At 50.2% G+C, this 26,320-nt stretch overlaps 2 protein-coding genes across 4 annotated transcripts in view; one reads left to right on the forward strand and one right to left on the reverse strand.

Annotated features, from left to right (window-relative positions):
* Positions 1-2,577: 2,577 nt before the first annotated feature.
* GSTO1 (glutathione S-transferase omega 1) lies at positions 2,578-21,018 on the reverse strand. The gene is made up of 6 exons (XM_006135385.4): positions 20,862-21,018; positions 19,924-20,032; positions 12,371-12,593; positions 10,903-11,004; positions 6,389-6,495; positions 2,578-3,065 (listed from the first exon to the last, which is right to left on the reverse strand). Exons 1-6 carry the CDS (start codon positions 20,893-20,895, stop codon positions 2,912-2,914), a joined length of 729 nt encoding a protein of 242 aa, XP_006135447.3. The 5' UTR covers positions 20,896-21,018; the 3' UTR covers positions 2,578-2,911.
* Positions 21,019-25,004: 3,986 nt separating this feature from the next.
* Positions 25,005-26,320, forward strand: part of CFAP43 (cilia and flagella associated protein 43) — a 91,371-nt gene continuing 90,055 nt past the window's right edge. For all 3 annotated transcript variants that reach the window (XM_075935526.2, XM_075935527.2, XM_075935528.2), the window contains exon 1: positions 25,005-25,154. In XM_075935526.2, the coding sequence (XP_075791641.2) occupies positions 25,078-25,154 (77 nt within the window). In that variant the 5' untranslated portion in view covers positions 25,005-25,077. The remainder of the gene's footprint in view (positions 25,155-26,320) is intronic.

The raw sequence follows: 26,320 nt of genomic DNA on the forward strand, positions 1-26,320 counted from the left end.
CAGCCAGGCAGAATGCCCAGTGCAGCATTCCAGCAGCAATTTAAAACCATGGGCCCCTTTAAATCGCTGAGCCCCAAGCCACATGCCCCCTTTCCTTGCCCTGGAGCTAAGGCTTAGCACGCGGTCTCTGCCCATCTCTAGCATGCACACACACCCTGCTGGCAGCTTCCTAAGGCACAAGACAAAGGAGAATTTACAAGGCTAAAAACCCCAACCCTGCAATTAACAGTTCGGCTCAAGCCAAAGCCTTTCATTTGCACGTTTTGCAGCCTCTGAGAACACGCTAGTCTCTCTCAGAACTGGGTGTTTCAGTGGCAGGGGAATGCTCTTTGGACAATTGGCCTGGCCAAGATGCTGCACGTTTGGCACCAAGCTACGTGAGGTCAGCAGGGGAGCAGGCCTGGCCTGTTCCCAGAGTGGCAGGAGGCCTCCGTTTCTCGTTTGTCCTTGCTCACTGTGGAAACCCTGTTGCCCGTAAGTGGAAAATGCAGTGCGGTAGCTGAGAAGCTCTGCGTAAGCAGAAAGCTGTCTTGCCCAGCAAGGAAAACGGGGCACTCTAATTGCAGGGCTTGCAAAGTGTCTATTTCATTGGGACTGGGAGAGCTCTTAAAAGTTGCTACAGAGGGGACTAGAGAGTGGATTAGGCAGCACTTTTTCAAGCTGTGGTTTTGTTTTTATTTAAACACACAAAGATCAGAGGAAGGAAAAAGAATTTCTAATCTTGGTAAGCGTTGATAGCAGCGTGAGCACCCCCCTCCTGTGACCGTACTGCTGTGTACATCTAGGTCTGCAAAGCGCTGAGGGGACAGAGGTTCATGGTAGCACATGTAGCTGTACAAGAAGCTATGTAGAGAAAGCCCTATGGCTCACAAACCTCACCCCCTTCTGCACATCACATCCACCCCCACTGCCTGTAGCTTTCTCCCTTCTTGCTGGCCCCCCTGTAGCTGTACCTCAGGGCACAGCATGTTCAGGAAAAGCCATAAGACTGCTTCCCTGTAGCAGAACAGTGTTACATTTAGAACCCAGCACCATTCACTAGCAGGTGGGGAGTACCCTTAGAAACTGTCCTCTACCTGTACCTTCCCACTTTCGGATTGCCAAGTATTGCACATGCTGGTTGTTTTGGCTTAATCTCTTCTGGATGGGGTTTGCAGTGACACGCTCACCTTGCAAGGGCGGCATGTTTTACCAACCCCCCTCTGAAGGGGCTGTAGTTCGGAGGAACGGAGTGGTGCCATGTGGAGGACCATAGAAACCGCAAAGCTAACACAGGAGTTAGCCCTTTAGCAAGGAGATGCTAGAAAACCAGCTCTGGTCCTACTTCTAAGGGCACTTGACTTGAGTCTGCAGAGTGCCAGAACTGTAACCATACCCTGTCCTTCAACTACCTACCATTTATTTTGCAGCAGCCTCTCAGAACTGGGTACAGCTTGCCTCTCCCAGCTAATGTGGAAATTAGTCCAAGCTCTTTACAGCTGCCAATGGCTCCAGGTGCTGGTGTAACAGAGCACAACTAGCACTGCACAGGAGCCAGGAGCTAGAACATCTGGTTACCTGCAACTTCAGCGAGTGGAGTTGCTTGAAAGTCTGAGACTGCTGCCTTCTCAGTCCATACTTCCAAACTGGTCAGTGAAAATTGTAAACGAAACTAAGGAGTCTCCGATCTAGGGCTATTCCACTTCCACTGTACATGGTGAGTCAGGGGGCAGGGCCCAAAGAGGGGGATTCCCCACTAAATTGCTAAGCAACAGCTTACTGATTCATTCATCCAGCTTCTGAAAATGGTAAGAGGCCAGGTTGGTGGAGCTGGACAGGATAGTTGACGGAGTGCCTTTGGTCTCTCCTGGACATTGGGCTGTGTTCTCCAACCGAAGGCTGCTGGCATGTCTGCCTTAGTATGTCTGGGGCAGCCCTGCGGGAGGTGGGTGGTTAATGGTACCTGGAGAAGTGCTGTTATTTCAACTCAACAGCCAAGAGGGCATCTCATATTCACGCTTTTCATAGCGACATGAGCATCAGTGAAGCAGAGCCTGCTGGCAGAACCACTGCTATAGAGTTCATTAGATCTCTCCAGCCTGATCTGAACATGCCGTTTTGCGCTCTAGCAACAAACCCATCATGGGCACAGTGTAGGCTGCAGCACTGAGCGGGCCTGATGCTTGGTTGACGTTCAAGACTAAAATAAAATGTACTGCAAAAGAAGCCTGGAGTAAAGGGTAGGCCCTTGTGAATCTACACATCCCAAAAATGAGGTTACCCAGCTTAAAACCCTCAAGCTACTTTCTCTTCCACTATTACCATTTTGAAGGTGGACCCAGCCTGGAAGCATTTGAAATTGAAAGTTCATCCATGAAACTTGTCAGATTGGGACTGAAAAAACCCCTGCAGGTACTGGAAAACCCCCCTGCAGAGTCATACCAAGTAAGTTGCTTTGGACTGCTGATCCCAAGCTTTTCCCTTACAGATCACTCTCCCATCGCCTGTCAACACCAGAGGGACATTGGAAGCACTAGTGTCATGCCCAGGCCGTTCTGAGGTTGCAGCATTCAGTCAAAGAGGGAAGGAGTTAGCAGGTTTAAAGCAATAATTCTGCCTTTACTGTTCAAGTACCAGAATCACAACAATCAAACCATACAGCAGCCAGACATTGCTGTATACAAGGAAGACAGATGAAGGGTTAAATCTTCGGGGCTCATTGGCCTCGATACAAAACTGCTAGTGACCTTCTGTCAGAGGCCAGCACATTTCTCCCCCCCCCCCCCAAACCCTTCAGGAAGTTTCTCATCCTTTCCTATGATTTAGTCCCTTTTTAAAATGCAAACACAACTGCCCAATCCCAGCCGAACACAGCACATGCACTGCAGGTACCCAGAAGAAATAGCTGCCACAGGCAGAGGGCCACTTAAGCTCACAGCCCATAGTCGCACGCCTCCGGACTGTTCTTGACATACAGCTCAAAAAAGCCTTGCAGCGTTTGAGAGTCAGTCACCGTAGCCTTGACGGCAGGATCGTTCTTCATGGCTTCCACCCAGCGCCTGAGCTTGGGGGCATGCTGCAGACCACTGTGGGAACAGGAAAAGGGATGAATGAGCAGAGGGGAAACTGGATGCTGAATATTACTGTTCGTATTGCCTTCCCCTCCCCGAAGAGGAAATCCAAAACAGACAGAGGCAATACAGTTCAGGCCACAATGCAAGGAGAAGGGTCTCTAAGTGCATCTGCACTGCATTTCAAACCCCCACATACTGAGCCTCCAAACTTGGGCTTCCAGAGTTGTGTGTCGAGTTGTTTGGGCTCGGGGTGGATCTCAAGTTGTGAAACCCACTCCCTTCCCCTGGCTTCAGAGCCCACGCTCAGCATTGCCACCAGTTTTTAGTGCCACTCCTCAGGTTCCCCCCTGCTTGGAGAATTGCAGCCATGAATTCAAAATGCAGGCCATACCCTGTAAGGCTGATCATCTTTATGGAGCTGCGGCTGCATCACCACTACTTCTGGAGCCCCGACTAAGGCTAGGTCTACACGCGCAGCTTCTTGCAGGAGAAATATGCAAAGGAGGCTAAGTGTGGAATATCGCCAAGCCTCATTTGCATACCTAATGAGCTGCCTTTTTGCAGAAGAGGCTCTTGCACCAGGAGCTATCTACATTGCGCCTTTCTCATGCCAAAAACCCCTCTTGCGCATTGCCATTACACAGATTATTTTCAGGAATAACGACATTGCACAAGAGGGTTTTTGTTGTGCAAGAAGGGGCAGTGTAGATGCTCCTTCTGGTGCAAGAGCCTCTTCTGCAAAAATGGCAGCTCATTAGGTATGCAAATGAGGCTCGGCAATATTCCACACAGCCTCATTTGCATATTTCTCATGCAAGAAGCCGCCAGTGTAGACCTAGCCTAAGAGGTTCCTAGTGTGCTGTATCTACCATCCTTTAGAAATTCTATTCTACTCGGGAACGGTGGACGGGGGAGGGGGATGTATGCCATCCTCTACTGTAGGAAGACTGTTTCACTGGAGTAGAGGTGGAAGATAATCACATTACACTGGCTGCTTGTGTGGGTCAGACATGCCCGTCACCCCCTATCCCAACATATCCCCTTCTTGCCATCTCAAGAGCCCCTTCTGCCCATACATCTTGTTTCCAAATAACTCGTCAGTCACTGCTGGCCTGTCACTGGTCAGAGTTTCTGGGTAAATGCACCTTCCCCACTGAGTGCCAGTCAACTCCAGCCGCTATCCCGCCCCAATCCCTGGGCAGGGACACTGGCCCACTCCCTTTGGACCAGGGGAGGGTTTTTAAGCTGCACCACTTCCTGCCTTGGAGATACGCAGATTGGCACGCTATGGCTACAGGCCAGTGCCTGGGCTCCGCCTTCTATGGCTACAGGCCAGTGCCTGGGCTCCGCCTTCTGAGGGCTCTGAACAACGTCTTCCCCACAGTTACAAGTTAGACAGCTCTCGTGGCAAGTTTTATTCGTAAGGAAAATCCATTACAGAACCACCCCACAACACACCAAACAAGCCTCCCAGGAGACACCCATCAGCAGGACCAAGTCTTTCCAACCCTTCCAGAAGAGGTGGGGGGCCCCTGCAGCAGAAAGGGGCCACCCTCTTTTCTGACCCTTTTGCTGGATCAGAAAAAAGGCCCCAAGCCAGGTTAAACAGCTATTTTATCAGAGGCCCTTTCTTTGCCTTGTTGAAACTGGGTCTCCAGAAATCCATCTGTGTACACAAGCCTCCAGCTAGGATGATACCGCTTTACAGGTGGCAAATAACCCTCCCTTCTGGAGTTGTGTACAACACCTGGCCCACAAGGAACACAATATGGTCCCCAAAGACACAGCATGGGGCTGATATTGCCATCCAAACCATGCATCATAAAAGCCACACCCTGTTTGCTATCAGGCTATGTCTACACTACAGCGCTTTTCTGGGCTATGCCATGTTCAAGGATTGCATTCACTTTACCAAACAAAATTTGGAAAGGTGGACATTTTCACCCTCCCTGTAAGCCTTGTTGTGCGAGGAAGGGATGTGCCAAAAGAGGTTTTTCTGGTATTTTGCACCATGCAGAGGCGCCAAATTTCAGAAAAACCTCTTCCGAAAGAAAAGTCAGAAAAAGATGTGCAAATTGCAATCCGCAATTTGCGCATTTTTCCAACTTTTCTTTGTAGTATAGACACAGCCTCATGCAGATAGTTAACAGCTACCATTGCTAACTTTCTCCCTTCTTACCCCCCGCCCCCGAATATTCTGCACATTAGAGCTTGCAACTTGCAGTCAGCTAGTCCAATACTTCTTCTGCACATCTCCCATCTGACAGTGAACTCAGCTCTTATCAGATTCATTTTAAGTGCCTCTCCCTAGGAATAAGGCCATGCTAGTAGCACCTCTCCTCTCCATCTGCACATCTTAATCCCAAAGGAGAAGCTAAGTTGCTTGCTGGCTTTAGCCCTTGCTTCTGGTGCCAGAGGTCATGAGTTTGGATGCTAGGGTCTCCTTACATCTTCACAGAAGGATTGGGGAGGTAACTGGGAACCCCATTCTCTTAAGTTCAACTCTCTGCTCTATCACAATCACTGGGAAGTACTCCGCTCCCCACCTGTACAGTGGGGGATGACAGACCTTTACTGTGCAGGGAGCATTCATATATTAAAAGTTGTGGGGCTTGAGCTGTGGTAATGGGTGCCCCACAAGCCAAAGGTTCACTGTGTGAGGCTAGCTGCACTACTCCTGCAGAACTTCAGGAGACCTGATTTCAATAGGGTAAGGTCCCTTCCGGTACACAGTGAAGTCCTGGTGAATCGCAAAGGCTAGAAGGTAGAACTGTAATACAGCACATCCCAACAAAACCCATTCCACTGCCCTGATCAAGTCATTTACTTGTTCCCATAACACAGGAACTAGGGGGTCACCAAATGAAATAGGTAGCAGGTTTAACACAAGCCAGAGGAAATATTTCTTCATACAATGCACAGTCAACCTGTGGAACTCCTTGCTGGAGGATGTTGGGAAGACCAGGACTTTAATAAGGGTCATAAAAGAGCTAGATACATTCATGGAGGTTAGGTCCATCAATGGCTACTGCCAGGATGGGTAGGAATGGTGTGTCCCTAGTCTCTATAAGGTGCTGGGAGTGAATGACAGGAGATGGATCACTTGATTCCCTGTTCTGTTCATATCCTCTGGGGCACCTGGCATTGGCCACTGTCCGAGGACAGGGTACTGAGCTAGATGGACCTTTGGTGCGGCCATTCTTACGTTCTTATTTCTAGAGAGTTTTCACCTTCCATTCACAATCTAAGCAGGAGTGTTCTCCACTGGGGTAATTTAGAGTTAATTAGAAGCTTACTTGAAAATGGTACCGTCCATAAAACGTTCGAGCACTTACTCAGGCAACTGGAAGAATTCCAGGCGTTCAAACCAAGGCCAGATCATGTAGTCAATCATGGACACAGAGTCCCCACCAAAGAACAGTGTCTTGCGACCGGCTAAAATCTGCCGAGGACAGGAGGCAGCATTTCACATTAAGAATAAGAGTTACATGGGAAAGCCCTACAAAAAACAGGTTATGTTGCACAACAAGAGCCAGGGAGGGAGGGAGGGAGATGGACAGGAGAGCGACTGCAGAAATGGCGCCTTGTCGTCTAGATGAAGGATTCTTAGGGAGCCAAGTCAATCACTGACAGCTCCAGTATCAGTTGAGCCCCTTTACATCATAGGTTCCCAAATTGGGGGGGTGCCCCCCTGTGGGGTGTGAAGAAATTCCAGGGGGGGTGACCCAGCCCCCCTCTCCCCTTCAGTCCTCCCCCAAGGATGGAGCATTCCAGGCAGACTTCAAAATGGCCACCTTAAAAGTGCATCTTTTTTGGTCCACTGGTCCCAGGAATTAAAGGGGCCATGCCTGTTTCTCTGCCCTGGTCAGTTCCCCCCGCCCAAACAAGTTTTGCTGCTATTTTTTGGAGGAAGGCATGAGGATCTCAAAAATCAAAAAGGGAGCATCATGCCGAGAAGTTTGGGAACCACTGCTTTACATGACAGCAGGATTCTATTTAGCTCAAATGCAAGAGGAGCGGCAGAATCTGGATTACTGGCAGTTATGCACAGTCCCATGCAGAACAGTCTTCTCAGCTCCAGGTGGCCAGGCTGGCAGTTAGAGACAGGTTTAAACTAGCAGTCCTGATGTATGTACCAAGACAGAGATGGCAACCCAGGTGCCTTTAAAAAAAAAAAAAGACAACCGTCCCCTCCTTCCACACATGCTGCAGCTGTGCCATAAACCTAGTAAGCTAGAGCATGGGTTCTAAACGGGGGGCTGTGAAGAAATTCCAGGGGGCATGAGGCAACCCAACCTCTAACCTCGCCTCCCCCATCAAGTTTTGCTGCCTTGTTCACTTCCTTATTTTGCTCAACAAATGTAGCTGCTATTTGGAGGGAAGGGGTGGGGGGGAGAAGAGAGGGCATGAGGTGTTTTTCAAAAAGGGGGGCATGATACCAAAATGTTTGGGAACCACTGAGCTAGAGCATTAGGGTTTCAACTGTATGTGTCTCACCTTCTGCCCAATTGAGGTAGCTTTGTGAATGCAGCTCTGCCAGATCACGGTCATGCTTAACCCTGTGCCAGATTCCATCCTCAGACATAGGAGCAGCAGCATCCAGCTCCGAGGAGCAGGAAGATGCACTCTTCCTAGGACAAAACTGAGCCGCTCCAGTGCAGACTTCTAAACGAGTGCAGTGTAAACAGACTGGAGCATGCCACTTTTGCTGCACCTGGAAACTGGTGAAAATCCCCAGCTTCAGATATGAGAGAAGAGATGCACATGGCCATTCTACGGGGCCTGCTGTGGCAGGATCTGGAAGGATTTGACTTGGATTGGCAACAAGGTCCCCCCAAGCCACCTAGGCATCATCCATAGTCTGATCTCATGTGCAATGTTAGGAGACTGTTCGAGTGAGGCCCGGGCAAAGCTTTGTACAGCACCTAGCACAACTGGGCGCTGCGCCGCATGTACAACTCCTCCATGCTATGGGAATGCAAATCGAATGAGCGCCTATGCGGCCTTCCTCCTGAAATAGCACTAGGAGGGGCCGCATCAGACTAACACACCAACTTCTCATCCATGGGAAGCAGACGTTAAGAGTCCCCTGGCATCTCCCCTCCTCACCACAACTAAGTGATCTATAAAAAGCCTCGAGCCAGCATCCAGCAACCATCTTCAGGAGCTGCCTCAGCGACCAGGTGCCAGACAATAACCAGATGTTAGTACAGCACTTGAAAGACTAACAAGATGGTTTGTTAGGTGATGAGCTTTCGTGGGCCAGACCCACTTCCTCAGATCAATTTGGGGAAGAAAATTGGCACAACCATATATACCGAAGTGATACAAACAAAAAGTGAACACAAAATTGACAAATCAGATTTTAGAACAGAGGGGGAGTGAGGGGAGAAGGTTAGTTCCCCTCTGTTCTAAAATCTGATTTGTCAATTTTATGTGTTCACTTTTTTGTTTGTATCACTTTGGTATATATGGTTGTGCAAATTTTCTTCCCCAAATTGATCTGAGGAAGTGGGTCTGGCCCACGAAAGCTCATCACCTAATAAACCATCTTGTTAGTCTTTCAAGTGCTGCATAGTCCTGTCTTTTGTTTCAGCTACACCAGACTAACACGGCTGCATCCCTATTTCAGACCTTAGTAGTTTCATAAAGATGTGAACACAGCTCCCTCTGGTGGGCAGCAGCGAGCAGGACAGGACATTTCAGCTCTTGGAACAGACTGAACAGTGTTTGTGTGACTGGATCCTCCTTATCACCCATAGCTTAGACTGGGATTTAAGCCCTGGCAACAGAGCAAGTCTCCCCATTACTTGCAAGTCTATATACACAACTAGAAAATCCTTCCAAATTTTTGGAGCAGCAAGCACCTTGCAGCAGGATTTGGGGTGGGGGGTACATTAGCTCTTCCATCTCGTGAGCTGCACAGAGAAAGGCTCAAGCGCTGTTCAGAAAAGATCTCCTCAAAAAAGATATTTTGGCATTAGAAAAGGTTCAGAATAGAGCAACAAATGAGGGATCTGGATCGGGTCTCATGAGGAGAGGCTAAAGAGACTGGGACTTTTCAGTTTAGAAAAGAGAAGACGGAGGGGGGGATAGGATAGAGGTCTATAAAATCATGAGTGGTGTAGAGAGGGTGAAAAAAGAAAAGTTATTCATTAGTTCCCATAATATAAGGACTAGAGGACACCAAATGAAATTAATGGCTAGCAGGTTTAAAACTAATAAGCAAAAGTTCTTCACAGCACACAGTCACCTGTGGAACTCCTTGCCAGAGGAGGCTGTGAAGGCTAGGACTATAACAGTTTAAAAAAAGAGCAAGATAAATTCATGGAGGTTAGGTCCATAAAAGGCTATTAACCAGGGGGTAAGGAATGGTGCTCCAGGCCTGTTTGTCAAAGGCTAGAGAAGGATGGCAGGACACAAATTGATCATTGTCTTCGGTCCACCCCCTCTGGGGCATCTGGCTTTGGCCACTGTCGGCCGACAGGATACTGGGCTAGATGGACCTTTGGTCTGACTCAGTATGGCCGTTCTTATGTTAGAGTGTGAAGCATTTGGAACTGGGGCATTAGCGCAGCTCACTGACAGGTTAGATGGAGGTACCAGAGAAACAGGGACATGGGAGGGGTGTGCAGCAAGGCAGCTTCTTGCTCAAGGGAGGATTTTTGCTGGTGAACAAGCAGTCCTGCCAATCAGAGCCAGGTATGGTTTTTGGGGGCTGCTTTATTTCTAGAAGGCCACAGGCCTCAGACCCACAAGGGCGTTTGTTCATTCCGACAGCCCTATTTTAAGGAATCCTGTCAGAGACAGTAGGAAACCCATCAGCACATCTTCGTCAAAGAACCATTGACAGCCCCGCAGGTGAACAAAAGCCAGCACCCGAGGTAAAACTGAATTTAGATCCCCACTATATAGACCCAAAGCCACCTGTTGCAGCGCCGCTGATGTGGGTGGCAAACAGTTGCACTAGCAATAGGGATGTAAAATCCTGTTTAATTAGTTAAATGTTAAGTTTAACTGATTAAAACGGGGCCAGCAGGGCCCACTTCCCCCCTCCCCTTTCCCCGCTCGCAGCAGGCCCCATGGGACTGCAGCAGGCCCCATCAGTTAACTATTAGTATCCCTAACTAGCACATGGTCCATAGCTGGAGTTTTGCAGCGTCCCCGAAGCCAGACTTATTTGGCAGACGTGGTTAAGGCACATCAGTTTCACAACCAGCATCACATTCAGCCACCTGCGACTTCTCTGCTGCAGTGAGTCAGGTATACAGGTCACCTCGCTGTGAAATCGAGTTGGAGATCAAGGGAGACAGACTCACGAGCCTCAAGATTCAAGTGCCTTAACCACTCAGCCACTAGCCCTTCAGAGAAGGGACTGTATTCCATGGGAAGGGTCAAGGAGAAAGGACAATAGCTCTTAGAAGAACAGAGGATGCCAGACACTAAAAATATAACCCTAACATTGCTGTACCCATCTCTGTCACCACAAAAATATCAGAGGGATTTGGCGGCGGACACACGAACACACCGGGGTTGTAACAACTCAGTCTGAATGCTCTTTCTGGCCTCAGAGGGCAGGAGACAAAATATAGCAGATGTGGCTAGTCCTTAGTTTTGCGCCACCCCTCTCCTACCAAGTCTACCATGGCATTCACAATTCAAAGCCCTAGTTTAAACTGTGCCACACTTAGCCATTGCCATTTTCTATGCCACCCCTCATTGAGAGGGGAGTAAGTTACAGGGCCATAGTTAGAACATCTGAAATAAGACAGACGGAGACAGAGCCCACCATCTGCAAGCAGAAGAGGACTTCCATTTACCATAGGTTACAGACAGTGCCGCTTCTTACCTGCTCAAATTCGCCAATCTTCTCAATGAACTCTGCTTTCAACGCTGAGCTGTCCTCCCCACTTTTAACGGCTAAGAGATATTTGAAGGCTAGAGGTGACAACTGAACAAGCCAGAAAAGACAAGGTTACAAGAGGAGGACTTCCTTGCAGAAGGGAGAGTTTTATTTCACCACAGGAATAGTCACATGTCACTTTAAGGATCTGGGCTGAAGTATCTGAAATCAATGAAAGTTAGATGCCTGAACAGGATCTGGGCTTTAGTGCTTAAATTTAGGTTTTACTTAAAAACCAAAAATCCCCACACCACATATATAAAGCCTAATAGCGACAGACATGTTCTTTATTACAGAGAAAGGCAGGTTACAAAGAACGTAAAGGCTATTCTGAAGGGTTGTAATTGTTCGGGAGAATCCGAAGAGGGAAACTCACTGATCAAGCTGCCTAGGGTACAAAAAACTGCAATAAAAATGGCGAAATGCAAATTTTGACATTCTAATGACAATTTTGAAATTCCAGTAAATGTTAATAGAAAAGGGTATTAAAATGGACCGATTTAGACACTTAAAGAGACAGTATAGGCCTTTTTCTCCAAGAACTTTGAGAAGTTAGATCATATTGTAACTCGTGACAAGTATTAGTCAAGTGTACTTAGCTCTTTTAAAGCTTCCATTTGGCTTCCAAACAGTGTACAGACCTATGCTTTGAGGAATTATCCGAGAGTTACGATTTGAGAGTGGCACTGATGCCAGCATTCACCCCGTTGGCCGCCCTGGCTTCGGGCGGGTCTACAGGCTGTGGCAAAGCATGTTCTAATTGCCCCATGGAGCCTACTGATGCATTCCAAAAGGTCTCATTCCTGTGTAATGCAATTTGATCCAGGACTGTATTAATGCAAACAAGGCATCCTTCAGAATACGCCAGCAGGGTTTACACGGGGCAGTTAGAACACCGCATATTAGACCTCTTAAACCCACATGCTGCTCCCCGCCCTCATCACACACACCCTTCCCTTACCTCTCGGACACACTTTGCTGCACCATGCAGACAAGCCCCAACACTGCTCTGCTAACCCAGTTAAACCGAGACCTGCACACATCAACTAGCTTAAGAGGTCCTGCTTTCCCCTCAGGTATCCCTTTTTTCTGTCTGTCAAATGCTGGCAGAGATGCAAACAGCTGACCAGCGTTTGCCAAGTGGCTCTATTCTAGTTAATAAAGTGATTTTTAGGCAGCAGAATCCTTAGACATGTAAAGGAACATCTAGCCTCTGCCAGTCTGGAACGGGTGACGGGGGAGGGATCACTGGATGATTCCCTGTCCTGTTCACGCCCTCTGGGGCACCTGGCATGGGCCTCTGCCAGCAGACAGGTTACTGGGCTAGATAGACCATTGGTCTGACCCCTTATGGCCATTCTTATATTACATCTACAGTGCTGCTCTCAGTCAGGTAACCAAGCCCCTACTGTACCTTGGAGAATCTTTCCAAGAGCATCCTTTGACACGCTCGCTCATAAGGGTCAGCAGGGAGCAGCTTCTTCCCGGGATAGGCTTCGTCCAAATACTCGCATGTGACTGGAGACTCATAGATCAGCTGACCCTTGCTGGTCTCCAGAATAGGCACCAAGCCAAAGGGATTCTTCTCAAAGAGCCAGTCGGGTTTGTTTTTCAGGTTGACGTTGACTGTTTCATGCCTGAAGCGTTCGAGACACAAAGCAAGATCGGCTTGTTTGTCAGCTCAGTCCAGTAAATTGCAAAGGAAGCAATAGTGTTGACCCCTAACTAACCAAGGGGAGGATACAGAGGCACGGGGGGGCAGGAGAGAGAGGAGAAAGCAGGCAGACACCCCCAGGGATTTACCACCTCCCCTTTCTTCAAGTCCGGATGGTCGTGCAAGACTGCCATGTTCTGGGGCTTCTAATATGGCATATTAGGAATCACAGTCCAGCAAGGAAAGAGGAAGAGTACAGGTGACTGGTAGCACTCTGGAGGTGCACTACACCCACACACCCCGCCCAGTCTCTGCCAAAGTTTGGGATGTGAATGGTTAACCAGGGTGAGGGTCAGGAGCAGCTCCCTGCCTACCCCAGCCAGTGTGCTGCTCTAGCCCTGCAGGCAGGGGCTGATCTAGGCAGCTGGAGCAGCCCATCTGTGGCAAGCTAGGCTCTCCTGCCACAGCTTACACACTGGCTCCCTGGAAGCCAGCTTCTGCTATATAAAAGCAATATATGTGTTATATATTAGAGCCCTTCCCCCACATAGCTGCCAGGATTTTTAGCAGTTATATTTTAAACGTCTTTACGACCCTAGCCAAATACTAGTTGCTAAATGGAGTGCCCCCACATGCTCCCTCCCTGTTCCTCTTGGTGGCCTTCCCCATACTCCTTTCCCCTGCAGGCTCCAGTCATCTATGACTAAGGCATTGTCTACCTTAGCACATTGTTGCCAAAAATGGCCTTTTGTCAAAAAAACAGAGCATTTACACTGCAATGTGACTAGTCGGGAAAAACACCCAGTTTGGACAACAAAAAACTCCCCACCCCTTAATGTCAACACAGCCAGGATAGACTTTGTTTTGTTGAGAGAACTGGCTTCCACCAGTATCCCACCATGCCTGCCCTGATGGCTGTGCTCAGTGTTCTGTGATCTCTGCTGCCCTACAGGCATGTGCCCTTCACCCTTCAAAGCTCCAGGAAGCATCTGACAGCTGAGTGAGCTGCTCCCTTTGGGGAACAAACAAAGAACAAATCATTGCAATGTTCCTGTTCTGCCCTGCTAAACACAGCGGCAGACAGACTGCTGTTGCAGGGGGAGAGCTGGAGAGACTGCCGTGCTGCTTTGCCATTCCTCAGCATGGAGTGCTCAGAGTGAAGAAGGAATCCCAAGAAGCACAGGGATCCGCTCTGCTTTCCCAGGACACTGCACTGTGAGATGCTTACCCACATTGCTTTGCTCTGTCAACAGGGTGCCAGCAATGTGGCCATGAAATGTCAACAATGGGAGGCAGAAAAACTGGTTTGACCGGTTTCCACTTTTGGCAACTTTTGCATGTCCACGGTACTTCTGTCACCAAACCTTCCCAGTGTAGACCTCGCCTAAGAGCTCCCCTTTGTTAAGCCAAGTCCTACCCAAATACAAGGACAAAGCAGAGAATGACACCTTGGACAGCAGGGTGGGGAATATGAGTCTCTGCCAGGCTGTATCTCTGGAGCCTTTCAAGTTACTGGAACCTGTTGGCATATAGACACAGCCCCACCTTGGGGTCCCTAAGTATGCACAGGTTTTATCTGGCACCCCACACCAAGTGGGGAAAGTCAGCTGTCCAACTGCACCACCCTCCTGAGCGCAGCATTGACACTTCATGCTCCCAGGACGTTAAGTCGACCTCTCCCCCAAAAATTTACCCTCCAGGCTGAAGTTTAACTGACTCCAAGAATCAAGCACATGGGCTAGTCTGATCTCTATGCCCGTCACTTCAGAATACGGATTACACAAACCTAGCATCCTAAATAGAACGTCTGTCACTAGGTCACCTTTCCCTTGGGAATCCTTAGAGGCAGGCAGAATCCTCCACTCACTCGCCTACCCCGCCCCTACAGAGGCCTCCTTCTCCTTTCCCCCCTCTTCCCCAGGAGTTTTTAAAGACTTCCAATAGGATGCAGCTATTTTGTGCTGCTGCAGTAATTTTCCATTATTTTCCACTACCACCCTGCCATCCCCCTTCACACACAATAGGAAAGGGTGCCTCCTCCCAGCTGCAGGAAACCCAATCGGCAAGGGGTATTACTTAGAATAGGCCATTGAATGCTGCTCACCATTGTCTCTGCTAGGCTAGAGACATAACACCCCTGCTCAGGGTGGATCCATATTAAGAAGGTGAAAAAGTAGCCAAGTTAACCAGTTACCTGGTGAGCCTCACCCATTAACCATTACCTGGGTGTTAGCTGTATGGACAATGTAAAATCAAAATGGAGTCTGTACATGAAAGAACAATTCAAAATGGAACCCAAGTGACTTTGCCACCAAAACACCACCTTTGCTCACAGCACCTGGCTATGCTCACAGCACCACCAAGCTGCACATGGCACTGAACGTGCACAAGGCCCCAAAGATTTTGCACTGGGTACACCTTGCTTTTGCACTCGGGACCTTCCGAATTTTCCCACCTTCCCCTACCATCCTGGAGGAGAGTCGTTCCATTGTTGAAGACCGTGGTAAAGGCCCAGTCCAGTGACAGACCAGACCGGACTCCGCTGCTGCCCACAGGGTGCTTTGGTCCACAGCTGTAGCAATAGCTCAGCGAGCCTCAGCTACCTGCTTCTACCCACACCATCGGGATTGGGACCACAGAGCTCCTTCCATCATTCTGTGCCTGCTGTGGCAGAGGCCCCTCAAAGCAGCCAGAACTGCTCTACCTGCAATTCACAAACTGTACACTGGTCCACTGCGAAGGCAGGGACTAAGCAGTGAACTGAACTGTTTGCCATACCACCGTTAACACTGGAGCATCAAGACGCCTCAGTGTTCCTCCCCTGAAAGCTACCACCAGCTAAAGCAGTGGTCCCCAACCTTTGGGGCTGCTGGGCGCCTGGAGGTGGGACCACCCATGCACCACACTCCCGGGGGCGGGGCTGCTCCTGTGCCACATGCCCAGGAGCCGGGACGCCCATATGCCACACGCCTGGAGCAGGCACAGCCCTTGCACCGTGCACTTGGGGGTGGCCCCACCCACACGCTGCGCACCGGACACCACGTTGGGGACCACTGAGCTAAAGGATTGAAGGTCCTGAGCCTCAAGCTGCCACAGAGAGACGAGTATAATGTTCTGCTGTTTGTTATATCTACTTTGTTTTCTATTATATCAGAGGGTGAAGGGTTGTTTTGTTCTTTTAATCTGTTCAGTGTTCGTAATCCATTGTGTTAACTTACCCGTTATCGGTTGCACTTTACAATATACACGGTTATATTTGAACACTATACGTCTGTTTATTCAGACTCGAGCTGAGAAATCTGCCGGTGACAGATACGGTGGTTTCCAGGTCAGATCATCTTCTGAGACAAAGGCATTTAACATGGTTTAAGATCAGGCCCATTAACTTTAGTTTACTAGTGTGCCTTTGCTGGTAACGCGGGAGTAGCCCTGTGTGGGCTAGAAGTCGGCAGCCTTGGGAGGGAGGGGGAAGGCTGCCGGTGTGAGTCAGAAGGCTCCTGTGGGGCAGAAATAGCAGTGGGGGAGGACCCTAAGCCCCTCTCCCACCCACCGTCTGCATGAGGCTGCTGACTCCAACCCTCTCCAGGCTGGGAGCCAGCAGCCTGGCAAGGCTGGAGGTGTCCCTGCCCGCAGTGCAAGGGCCACGCGATGGCTCTAGCCCAGCAGGCTAGAATGGCCCACCTCTGTTTAATTAGTCAACTGGTTAAATGTTAAGTGTAACTGGTCAACTCATTAAACAGGATTTTAAACCCCAAGTCTACATGCATATAGGCTTCATGTGACAGCAGTTTCATGATGCCATGTCAGAGTTATCCACAACTCACAAGTTGCATAAGCAGAATCCCAAATTTGTCCGTCACGTAAGCAGCAGCCATTGTAAAAGCAGTTAAGCTCCGCGAAAATATGGTCCCCATTCAGACTGCATGTGCTCTTGCAACACTCCCGTTATGTGCACAGGAGGAAAGAGGCAGGACTCACATTCTGGAGTAACATCCTGCAATAAAATTTTATGCTCCAAAGGGAAAATAGACTATTTTTTCTAACCTTTGTTTTTTTATAAATGAACAAGATTTGTGCATACTGGAGATTTTTTAGAAGTCAGTTTAATTAACCTGGATTTTGAACATGTTGTACACAAAAGCTAATATTTGTTGAGTGGTCATTCCATCGTGTACCTGTCCCCTGGAACAAACTTCTGTAGTGTCTCCAATTAAGCATGTCAGCTAACTCAAAGCAAATGAGACCACCACTGCAATAAACCAATGTAAATACTGGCAATTCCCAAAGTGGGAAAATCATTATGTGATGCTAGTATCCTTTCCAACACTTTTGGCAGTCTGATATCTGCAGGAACAGGGACTGCATGAACTGTTCCCAACTCCCGTGCGTCAATGTAGAGCCGCACAGTGATTGTGCAGGTGCCTGCACAGCAGCTTGCAGGACCACAAGTTTCGATTGCAAGCTCTTTGCAGCATGGACCCATCTTCTGTCATGGCAGTCGTGTTTGACGCTCTTTGGGCATTAGGTAAGTCACACATAGCTCTTCTATGTAACTGCTGCCAAGAAACTATTAGAGGCCATGTGGGTGAGGCAGTCTCTTTCATTGCTTCCAGCAGAAGCTGGTTCAAGGTTTTGAGCTACACAGAGCTCTTCATAAAAGTTTGCCTCCTCCCCCAAACAAAAGTTGACAAAGATTCCACACACACACACACCCCGCACCTCCCACAACACACCCTGACTCTTTAAAATGCTGGGATTAACACTAACATTGCCTACAAGGAAACTATTGACTAATTGTCTGTCCTAGCAAAGGTTCCCAAACAGAATCACATACCTGACCACTAGGCTTCCACATGCCTAAGGTCATCAGGGACAATAATTCCACTAGGGATGTGACTTGACTACCCAGTAAGCTACTTGACTAGTCACTTCCCTTCCTCCCTTCTCCCTGCCCCCCCGCTTTCCTGCCTCTATCACATGCAGCAAGGCAGGGAGCAGGCTTAAAAGCTGGTTTCCCCCAGAACCATCTCCACAGAGAAGCAAAAGCGCAGTGGGGGAAAGGGCACGTCGGACAACTCAAGCAGGCCCTGCTCCACCAGGTCCCGACTGCTGCACCTCTGCCTTTTAAGGGCAGAAGCACAGCAGGGAATCCAGGGTGAGCAGGGCTCTTGCTATATAGGCAGTCCCCGGGTTACGTACAAGATAGGGACTGTAGGTTTGTTCTTAAGTTGAATCTGTATGTAAGTCGGAACTGGCGTCCAGATTCAGACACTGCTGAAACTGACCGCCAGTTCTGACTTACATACAGAATCAATTTAAGAACCCCAGGCGTCCCCAAGTCAGCTGCTGCTGAAACTGATCAGCAGCTGATTCCAGGAAGCCCGGGGCAGAGCAACTCTGCCTCGGGCTTCCTGTAGTCAGCACTGGTCAGTTTCAGCAGTGGCTGACTTGGGGACGCCTGGGGCAGAGCAGCTGGGGTGCTACTGGGTTGCTCCAGTAGCGCGGCTCCTCGGCGCTACTGGAGCAACCCGGCAGCACCCCAGCTGCTCTGCCCCAGGCGTCCTGATTCAGCCACTGCTGAAACTGACCAGCAGCGGCTGAATCAGGACACCTGGGGCAGAGCAGCTGGGGTGCTGCCGGGTTGCTCCAGTAGCGCCCAGAGCAGCGCTGCGGGACCAACCGGCAGCACCCCAGCTGCTCTGCCACAGGCATCTGGAGAAAAGCCTAGTCTGCTGGGGGGGGGCACGTACTAGCTGCGCCTTCCCCACCCCAGCAGACCAGGAAGACGCAGGCAGCGGACCTAGACGCACCGCGGTCCCGCCACCTGGGTCCTCCGCGGCTTTGCTCCCAGTCTCCTTGGTCTGCCAGGGAGACGGGGAGCAAAGCCTCTGAGGACCCCAGCAGCGGGACAGCCACGGGGCGTCTGGGCTGTCCTGCTGCCAGTTTCCCCGAGGCTTTGCAAAGCCTCAGGCAGCAGCGGCTGAATCAGGACGCCTGGGGCAGAGCAGCTGGGGTGCTGCCGGGTTACTCCAGTAGCGCCGAGGAGCCGCGCTACTGGAGCAACCCAGCAGCACCCCAGCTGCTCTGCCCCAGGCGTCCCCAAGTCAGCCGCTGCTGAAACTGACCAGCGGCTGACTACAGGAAGCCCGAGGCAGAGTTGCTCTGCCCCAGGCTTCCTGGAATCAGCTGCTGATCAGTTTCAGCAGCAGCTGACTTGGGACGCCTGGGTTTCTTAAGTTGAATCTGTATGTAAGTCAGAACTGGCATCCAGATTCAGCCATGGTTGAAACTGATCAGTTTCAGCAGCGGCTGACGCCAGTTCTGACTTACGTACAGATTCAACTTAAGAACAAACCTACAGTCCCTATCTTGTACATAACCCGGGGACTGCCTGTAGTTCAGTGTTTCTCAACCAGTGGTACAAGTATCCTTAGGGGTACTCAAGAGACCTTGGGGGGGAGGGGGATACATCAACTGAAATTTGGAGAAAACTGAATTTGTTTTAAGTTTTAAAGCGCTTTCTTATTTTTGTACTTTACACCCAAAAATTCCACCACCCGCCCGGCTACAATTAAGTTGCTTAAACAAATGTGTTGCAATGGTAGAAAAAAGATGTGTCTGAAAACTATAGGTCTTGGGGGTATTTTTTTGAAGAAGGGGTAGGTACTTTATAAAAAAGGTTGAGAAACACTGGTAGAGTTAACTTGGGACGAGGCATGAGTCAGCCACCATGTAGGGGTCACAACTTACTAACCACAAGCTAAGTCTTGTTCCTTAATCACTTGTCAACAAGGAATAAAACTCGTCCCTATTAAATAGGAACTATTGTTAATAAAGTTATTTCAGAAGAGGATCTACGCAAAGCTAGTCATGCAACTTTTTCAAAGCCAACAATGAACACAAATACATTTACCACAGAAATCACAAACATGCTATATTTGAAGGCGCTGTAAGCAGTGTTCCCTCCAATCTTTTCACTAAGAACTGGAAACCTGAATGTAACCCCACAACAGGTTGCTGGGAAACAATTTAAAAAGCAGTTCTGAGTACCGGCTACACTTCTACTCTCCCCACTAAAACATATTTAAGCTATTTCCTGGATTTTGCCTTTGTAGCCCTTTAAAAAGTTACAGTGAACAAGGGTGCATGATTCATCCTGTTAGCCATGGTAAACTATGGAAGATCACCACTCTTGGACAACTCATTTTTACAAGGGAAAGTCACAGAAGTGTTACATGAAAGCAGCAGAAGACGCTTCAGCCCCTAGCACTTTGACACCAAGGAGACAGCCAGCGCTTGTTATTTGATCTTACTTAATTCCTTTGGCCTTCAAGACAAGACGCGTTCTCTCTGCAAAGGGACAGAAGCGCATGCTGTAGAGGCGGATTAAACCCTCTGGGACAGGGCCTGGAGCAGGGCTTCCTACAAGAGAAGTGACACTGGTTATTCTGCATTCACACCAGCACAAACAGGCATCCTCTTAACTCGAGGCTAAAAAACAAAGCAGCCTGGGGAGAAAGTGAGAGGAGTCCAAAATTCTTGCTGGTAGGAGCTGCCCTGCACTGATAACTACTCCCCATTGCTAAGGGGGCTGGTGGGGAGAATTAGGCGGTTTTGCTTTGGGGCAAGCCCTAGGGTGAATCAGTTCTCCAGTGAGAAGTCTCTCAGCCTCTCCAGCCTCCCACCAGAAGGAGCCAAACTCTTCCCCAAGGACTCAGCCCCTGGCAGATGAGGGCACGCCCAAACCCTGTGCAAAATCCCAGCAGCATCCTGCACCCCAGCAGTGAGAGTAACTTCAGTTTTTTCCCCAGGCACTCTCCTAGTGCAACCCAGGATCCTGCCAGCTCTTTAAAGAGCTCCCTGCTGGCTTTTGGGAGCCGCATACCTGGCCCCCTCGCTTACTTTCACCGCTGCAAGCACACACACACACCCCTCTCCCCGGGGCCATAGGCTCCAGCGGGTGCAGGAAGAGCCTCTCCCAACCCTGAGCGAGCAAAGAGCACAACAGGTCCGGGGAGGGAATGTGCTGCAGCCCTTCCCAGCACACCCTGCCCCCGGGGGAAAGAAAGACACCCCCGGTGCATGCAATTAGCCCCCTCCCGGAAGAGCCGGGGGGAGACCTCAGTGTACCAGGGCTACAACCAGCAAGGCAGGGCTCGAGGGTGCAATGCAGCTACAACCCCCCTCCCCCCCCCCGGGCATCCCCTGCAGCCCTTGTGCAAGGGACGCAGCGCGAGGCAGCTGCACCCACCTTTCCCCAAGCTCCGCGCGCTCTCCCCGGCCATGGCTCCCGCTGCGCGCGCTGGGGCGGATCCGACACCCGGGGCGCCCGCGCTTAGATGGGCAGGCACGCGCGCTGCACGCGGGGCTGCTTAAATAGCAGCTCGTCCGGCTCGGTCCCTCCCCCGCGTGCCAGTTAAAGGGGAAGGAGCAGCAGCAGCAACACATGACGTATGACCAGCCTCTGCCCCAGCAACTCACCCCATGGCCTGCTCCTGTAGCTCCTTTGATCCACGTTTCCTCTTGCACCGCTGCTCAGGAGCGATTCAAAGGCTGCCCAACTGATTAGCAGTGCTAAGTTTTTGGTTTCTACTTTTGGGCACCTTTGCACATGCCGTGGTGCACATAAAGGCTATGTCTACGCGCGTGGCTTCTTGCACAAGTACGGCCGTTCTTGTGCAAGAATCTGCAGAGCATCTACCCTGCCCGCCTGCTGTTGCGCAAGGAAATTTACAGTACGGTGTGGTAAGAGAGGGCTCCTTGCGTAAGAGCTACGCTCTTTTTTAACAGGTGTAAGCCCTCTGGCGCAGGAGCTCTTGCGCAAGAGGGCAGTGTGGACGCTCGGCAGGGATTTCTTGCGCAAGAAAGCCCTATGGCTAAAATGGCCGTCGGAGCTTTCTTGCGCAAGAGAGCGTCCGCACTGCCATGGGAGTTCTTGCGCAAAAGCAGTGTGGACGTTTTCTTGCGTAAGACTTCTTGCACAAGAACCCTGGCGCAAGATGTTCTTGTGCAAGAAGCCGTGAGTGTAGACATAGCCAAAAAGTGTATTCTGCACATGGATGGAAAAAAATCCACACGTGGATGAAAAAAATTAGAAGGAACATTGTGGGTGAATACACCTGACACAAACCCAAAGCACAGTAGGGGGCTATGTCTACATTGGCATGATCTTGTGCAAGAACTCTTCCAGAAGAGAGCGTCTACACTGGCATGTGCTTTTGCGCAAGAGCATCCATGCCAGTGTAAATGCTCTCTTGGGCAAGAAAGCTCGGATGGCCATTTTAACCATAGGGCTTTCTTGCGCAAGAAATTCATGTTGCCTGTCTACACCAGCCTCTTGCACAAGAACAGTTGCGCAAGAGGGCTTATTCCTGAGCGGGAGCATCAGAGTTCTTGTGCAAGAAGCCCTGATTTTATACAGTAGAACATCAGTGTACTTGCTCAAGAACACACGGCCAGTGTAGACAGGCAGCAAGTTTTTGCACAAGAGCGGCCACTTTGGCGCAAGATCGCACCAATGTAGACACAGCCTAGGACTTGAATGTGCACAAACTATGGAGGGGGAAAGGGTAGAGAAAGACAAGGCAGCATCGCGTGATCCCAAGTCCCCAGGGGAACACAGAAGTAGTCAAATTTTTCCTACCCTGTCAGGGTAAAGTCATTTGCAGCCAGAGTGTAACTGCCCCTTATGTGAGTGCAAAATAGAGTTAAAGGAGGACATAAAGAGCCTTCCACCCAATATTACTTAGGCAAGGGCCAACTAGAAGGGTGTTTCTCATGATAAAATGAGGCACAAGGTGAAATCCCTCATCCTGGGGTACTGTGACCTTGCAAGGCTGTGCCTATTTGACAGAGTCTAGTTCACAGACTGCCAAAACTCTTGTTTTATTTTGCCATTGACTGTAGATTTGCCCCTTAGTTATTGCTTGAGGATCAATATCTCACCTCTTCTGTGGCCAAAGAGCATGAGAGACAGTAGTGAGGTGATCAATATCTGATAACAACATTAGGTTACACCTTTCAGCACAATGGTTTCAATAGTTTGAACCCTAAGGTTGGCACTGAGCCCAGGGCCTGAATTTTTGCTAAGTCATTGTTGCTGTTTGGTTATCTAACTTTGCTCCAGGGAGTGGCATGTGTCTATGAGGGAGTGTGTGTACTGCCTAAGCGGTTAGTGCACTGGACAAACATAATCCATGCCTCTGCAGTTTCTTGTACCACCCTTTGCTGTGATTGCTACTTACTCCAGAAAGTCTTAAACACATAATGCCCCACCTACCAAAATCAATAATTTCTTAGGAAATATTTCTGTTTTGCTCTGAGTGCCCTTATTTATCAGATGTACTTCTGACTTAGGGCGAGGTTTAAATAAGGAACAGTCCTATCCTCTTTGGTTACGGAAGTACAGGTTAAATCTCTCTAGTCCACCACTCTCATCTGGCAACATTTGTGGTCCAGCAGCATGATTTTGGTCAGCCAGATGTCTACTTATGAGTGTGGCCAAGTTTCCCACAGCCCCATAAAGTTTGTTTACAGCCACCAGTCCTAGCTCCCAATGTTCTCTCTAATTTACCTCGAAATGTCTTCTAAGAGCCCAGTAAGCAGTGGAAGTGTTGGTGATGCTGCTAAACATAAGCATGTTTTTATCTACTTATTTCCTTGTGTCAATATAGTAAAATTGTGTAACAACACTAATACTTTATTACACAGAGAGATGATAACCTTTGGCTAGGTGTAGAAGTATATAGGGTGTATCAGGATAGTCATACATTGGTAAGGAGCACTGCAAGTGCTGTTCCATTTATTCTCCTCAGCAAAATAAAAAGAGATCCACTTCCTATGATATTAACCTCCCGTGGTTTGGCAGATTCTCTGATTTGGCACCAATCAGGTCCAGAGGACTAGAGAGGTTCTATCTTAGCCTCAGGTCTGAACATAAAGACAACTCCCTGGAATCCTGGCATCCAGTCTCATTAGTATGAACAAAGCTCCTCATCCTGCCTAGGTATTATGCAATTTACTGAGTGATCTGTATGGGCAATATCATGGCAGTATTGGCAAGGTACAACTCTGTCCTATTGTCCTTGGCTAAAATGTCCATTGTCTGTCCTCCACTGTTGTGCAGTGTCCTCTGTGCTCTTTGTGGGTGCCCTCGACCACAAAGACCACTCCATTTCAGCAGTGCTGTGCATAATGTTTTAAAACACTGTAGGATGAAAGGGCCATAAAAATGCAGAATATTGTATTATATATAAAGGGCTCACCTACATACAGAGCAACATAAAGAATCAGTCTACAGTTGGGCAGGAGCGCTCTGAGTCCATGGCAAGTGTGGGACAGAATTCAGATCAAATGTCTAGTCTGGATAATGATGAATTCTGGCGTTTGGACCGTACACATATAAATGTATAGCTCACCATGACTTTGCAATAACCATCCATTCAGATTACTTTTCACTATGGGAGGCAAAAGAATATTTCTGACATCTAAGCTGACTCATATCTCAGATTGGTGTGGCACATCCTGAAATAGTTCCATCTGGTACATAATACGATAACTTCTCTGTTTAGCAACCCTGATCACATAACCCCAGTGCTCTGCTCTCTGTTCCTACTGAATTAACTCCAGTTCACAGGTCTCTGTCTGGATATTCAGAGTGGTCCTCAGGACGGGTCCCTGTTATCCTTTATTGCAACTCCTTCTGTGGCTATAGCTTCCCAGGACACCACTGTTTCTTAGGAGCAGTTAAACTGTTGACCAGAAGATTTCCGAGTCCTGCAACAGAATTGGATCTGGATGGTGGGATGCTTTTATAAGAAATAAGAATGACCACAGGGGGTCACCACTTCAGAACGCAATACAAAATATTCATTTTGGTCCTAATCAATGGGTTAGCCTTTCAAGTGCCAGGGTCCAGGGACTCCTTGTTGTGCTCATATGAGAGAGAGAGAAAGGCAGGACCACTCTTCACAATTTATAAAGATTGCCTCTCTCCTAGAGCTGGCAGGGACCTTGGTCATTGAGTCCAGTCCCCTGCCTTCACAGCAGGACCAAGTACCATCCCTGACAAATTTTTGCCCCAAATCACCTCCACAAGGAGCGAACTCACAACCCTGCGTTTAGCAAGCCAATGCTCAAACCAGGTGCACTGAGCTCACACACCCCAGCGCATGCCTGCAGCAGGCTCACCCTCGCCCTGTCCCTCCCTGGAGCCCAGCCCTTGCTCCCACTTGGAGTGTTGGCTGGAGGGGCACGTGGCAACCGCGCGCTCCCCGGACAGCCAGCCCGCCGCTCATTGGCTGAACGCTCGCTGCCGGCGACAACCAATCCGCTGCACGTTCGGACGCTGGTGTACGGCGGGGGTGGGGGGGAGCGCCGGCAACAGCCAATGGCAGAGGCTGTTGTTCGTTCCTAGGAGACCGATGTAAACGGTGCGGCCGCGGAGCTGCTGCCGGCGGGGGGTGACTATGGAGTCGGAGGAGGAGAGTGACAGCGACAGCGACAGCGGCCGCCGCCGCGCCTGGGAAGCCGACCTGGAAGTGAGGTGGGGGAGGCCGCGCGTCCCTCGCCCCCCTCTGCCTGTGCCCCTCCTTAGCCCCATAGCCCCGCCCCTACCCCATGTCATACCTCCCGGAGCCGCCTCGCCCCGCCCCTTAGCCACGCCCCTTAGCCCCAAAGCCCCGCCCCTACCCCATGTCATACCTCCCGGAGCCGCCTCGCCCCGCCCCTTAGCCACGCCCCTTAGCCCCATAGCCCCGCCCCTACCCCATGTCATACCTCCCGGAGCCGCCTCGCCCCGCCCCTTAGCCACGCCCCTTAGCCCCATAGCCCCGCCCCTACCCCATGTCATACCTCCCGGAGCCGCCTCGCCCCGCCCCTTAGCCACGCCCCTTAGCCCCATAGCCCCGCCCCTACCCCATGTCATACCTCCCGGAGCCGCCTCGCCCCGCCCCTTAGCCACGCCCCTTAGCCCCATAGCCCCGCCCCTACCCCATGTCATACCTCCCGGAGCCGCCTTGCCCCGCCCCTTAGCCCCATAGCCCCGCCCCTACCCCATGTCATACCTCCCGGAGCCGCCTTGCCCCGCCCCTTAACCCCATAGCCCCGCCCCTATCCCATGTAATACCTCCCGGAGCCTCTTTGCCCCGCCCTAATTCCATAGACCCCGCCCCTTAATCCCATATGCCCTGCCCTCTGCCCCATAGTATACCTCCCTGAGCTGCCTTGCCTCGCCCTAATTCTATAGACCCCGCCCCTTAATCCCATATACCCCCCACCTCCCTGAGCTTCCTTGCCCCACCCCAATTCCATATGCTCCGCCCCTTTACCCCCATTTGCCTCCCTGAGCTACTTTGCTCTGCAATCCCATATACCCTGCCCCCTTAACCCCTTATGCCTCCCTGAGCTGCCTTGTCACACCCCCTAATTCCATAGACCTCACCCCCTAACCCGATGTGCCTCCCTAAGGAGCCTTGTCCTGCCCCTAATTCCATATACCCCGCCCCCTTAACCGCATGTCTCTCTGAGCTGCCTTGCCCACCCCCATAATCCCATATACCCCACTCTCAACCCTATGTGCCTCCTTGAGCCTCCTTGCCCCATCCTTTAATCCCATATACCCCGCCCTCTTCACCGCATGTGTCTCCTTGAGCTGCCTTGCCCTGCCCCTAATTCCATATACCCCACGCCCTAACTCCAAGATCCTCAGCC

Source organism: Pelodiscus sinensis, chromosome 8, assembly GCF_052426305.1.
Source record: "Pelodiscus sinensis isolate ZL-2025 chromosome 8, ASM5242630v1, whole genome shotgun sequence".
Taxonomy (NCBI): Eukaryota; Metazoa; Chordata; order Testudines; family Trionychidae; genus Pelodiscus; species Pelodiscus sinensis.

Excerpts from the sequence above, each read along its gene's own strand:
- GSTO1 (XM_006135385.4), bottom strand. The coding sequence starts at position 20,895 with ATGGCCGGGGAGAGCGCGCGGAGCTTGGGGAAAG. Across the intron at positions 20,033-20,861 it reads CGCGCGGAGCTTGGGGAAAG|GAAGCCCTGCTCCAGGCCCT; the intron begins GTGGGTGCAGCT and ends CTTCTCTTGTAG. Across the intron at positions 12,594-19,923 it reads TTGAAGGCCAAAGGAATTAA|GCATGAAACAGTCAACGTCA; the intron begins GTAAGATCAAAT and ends CGAACGCTTCAG.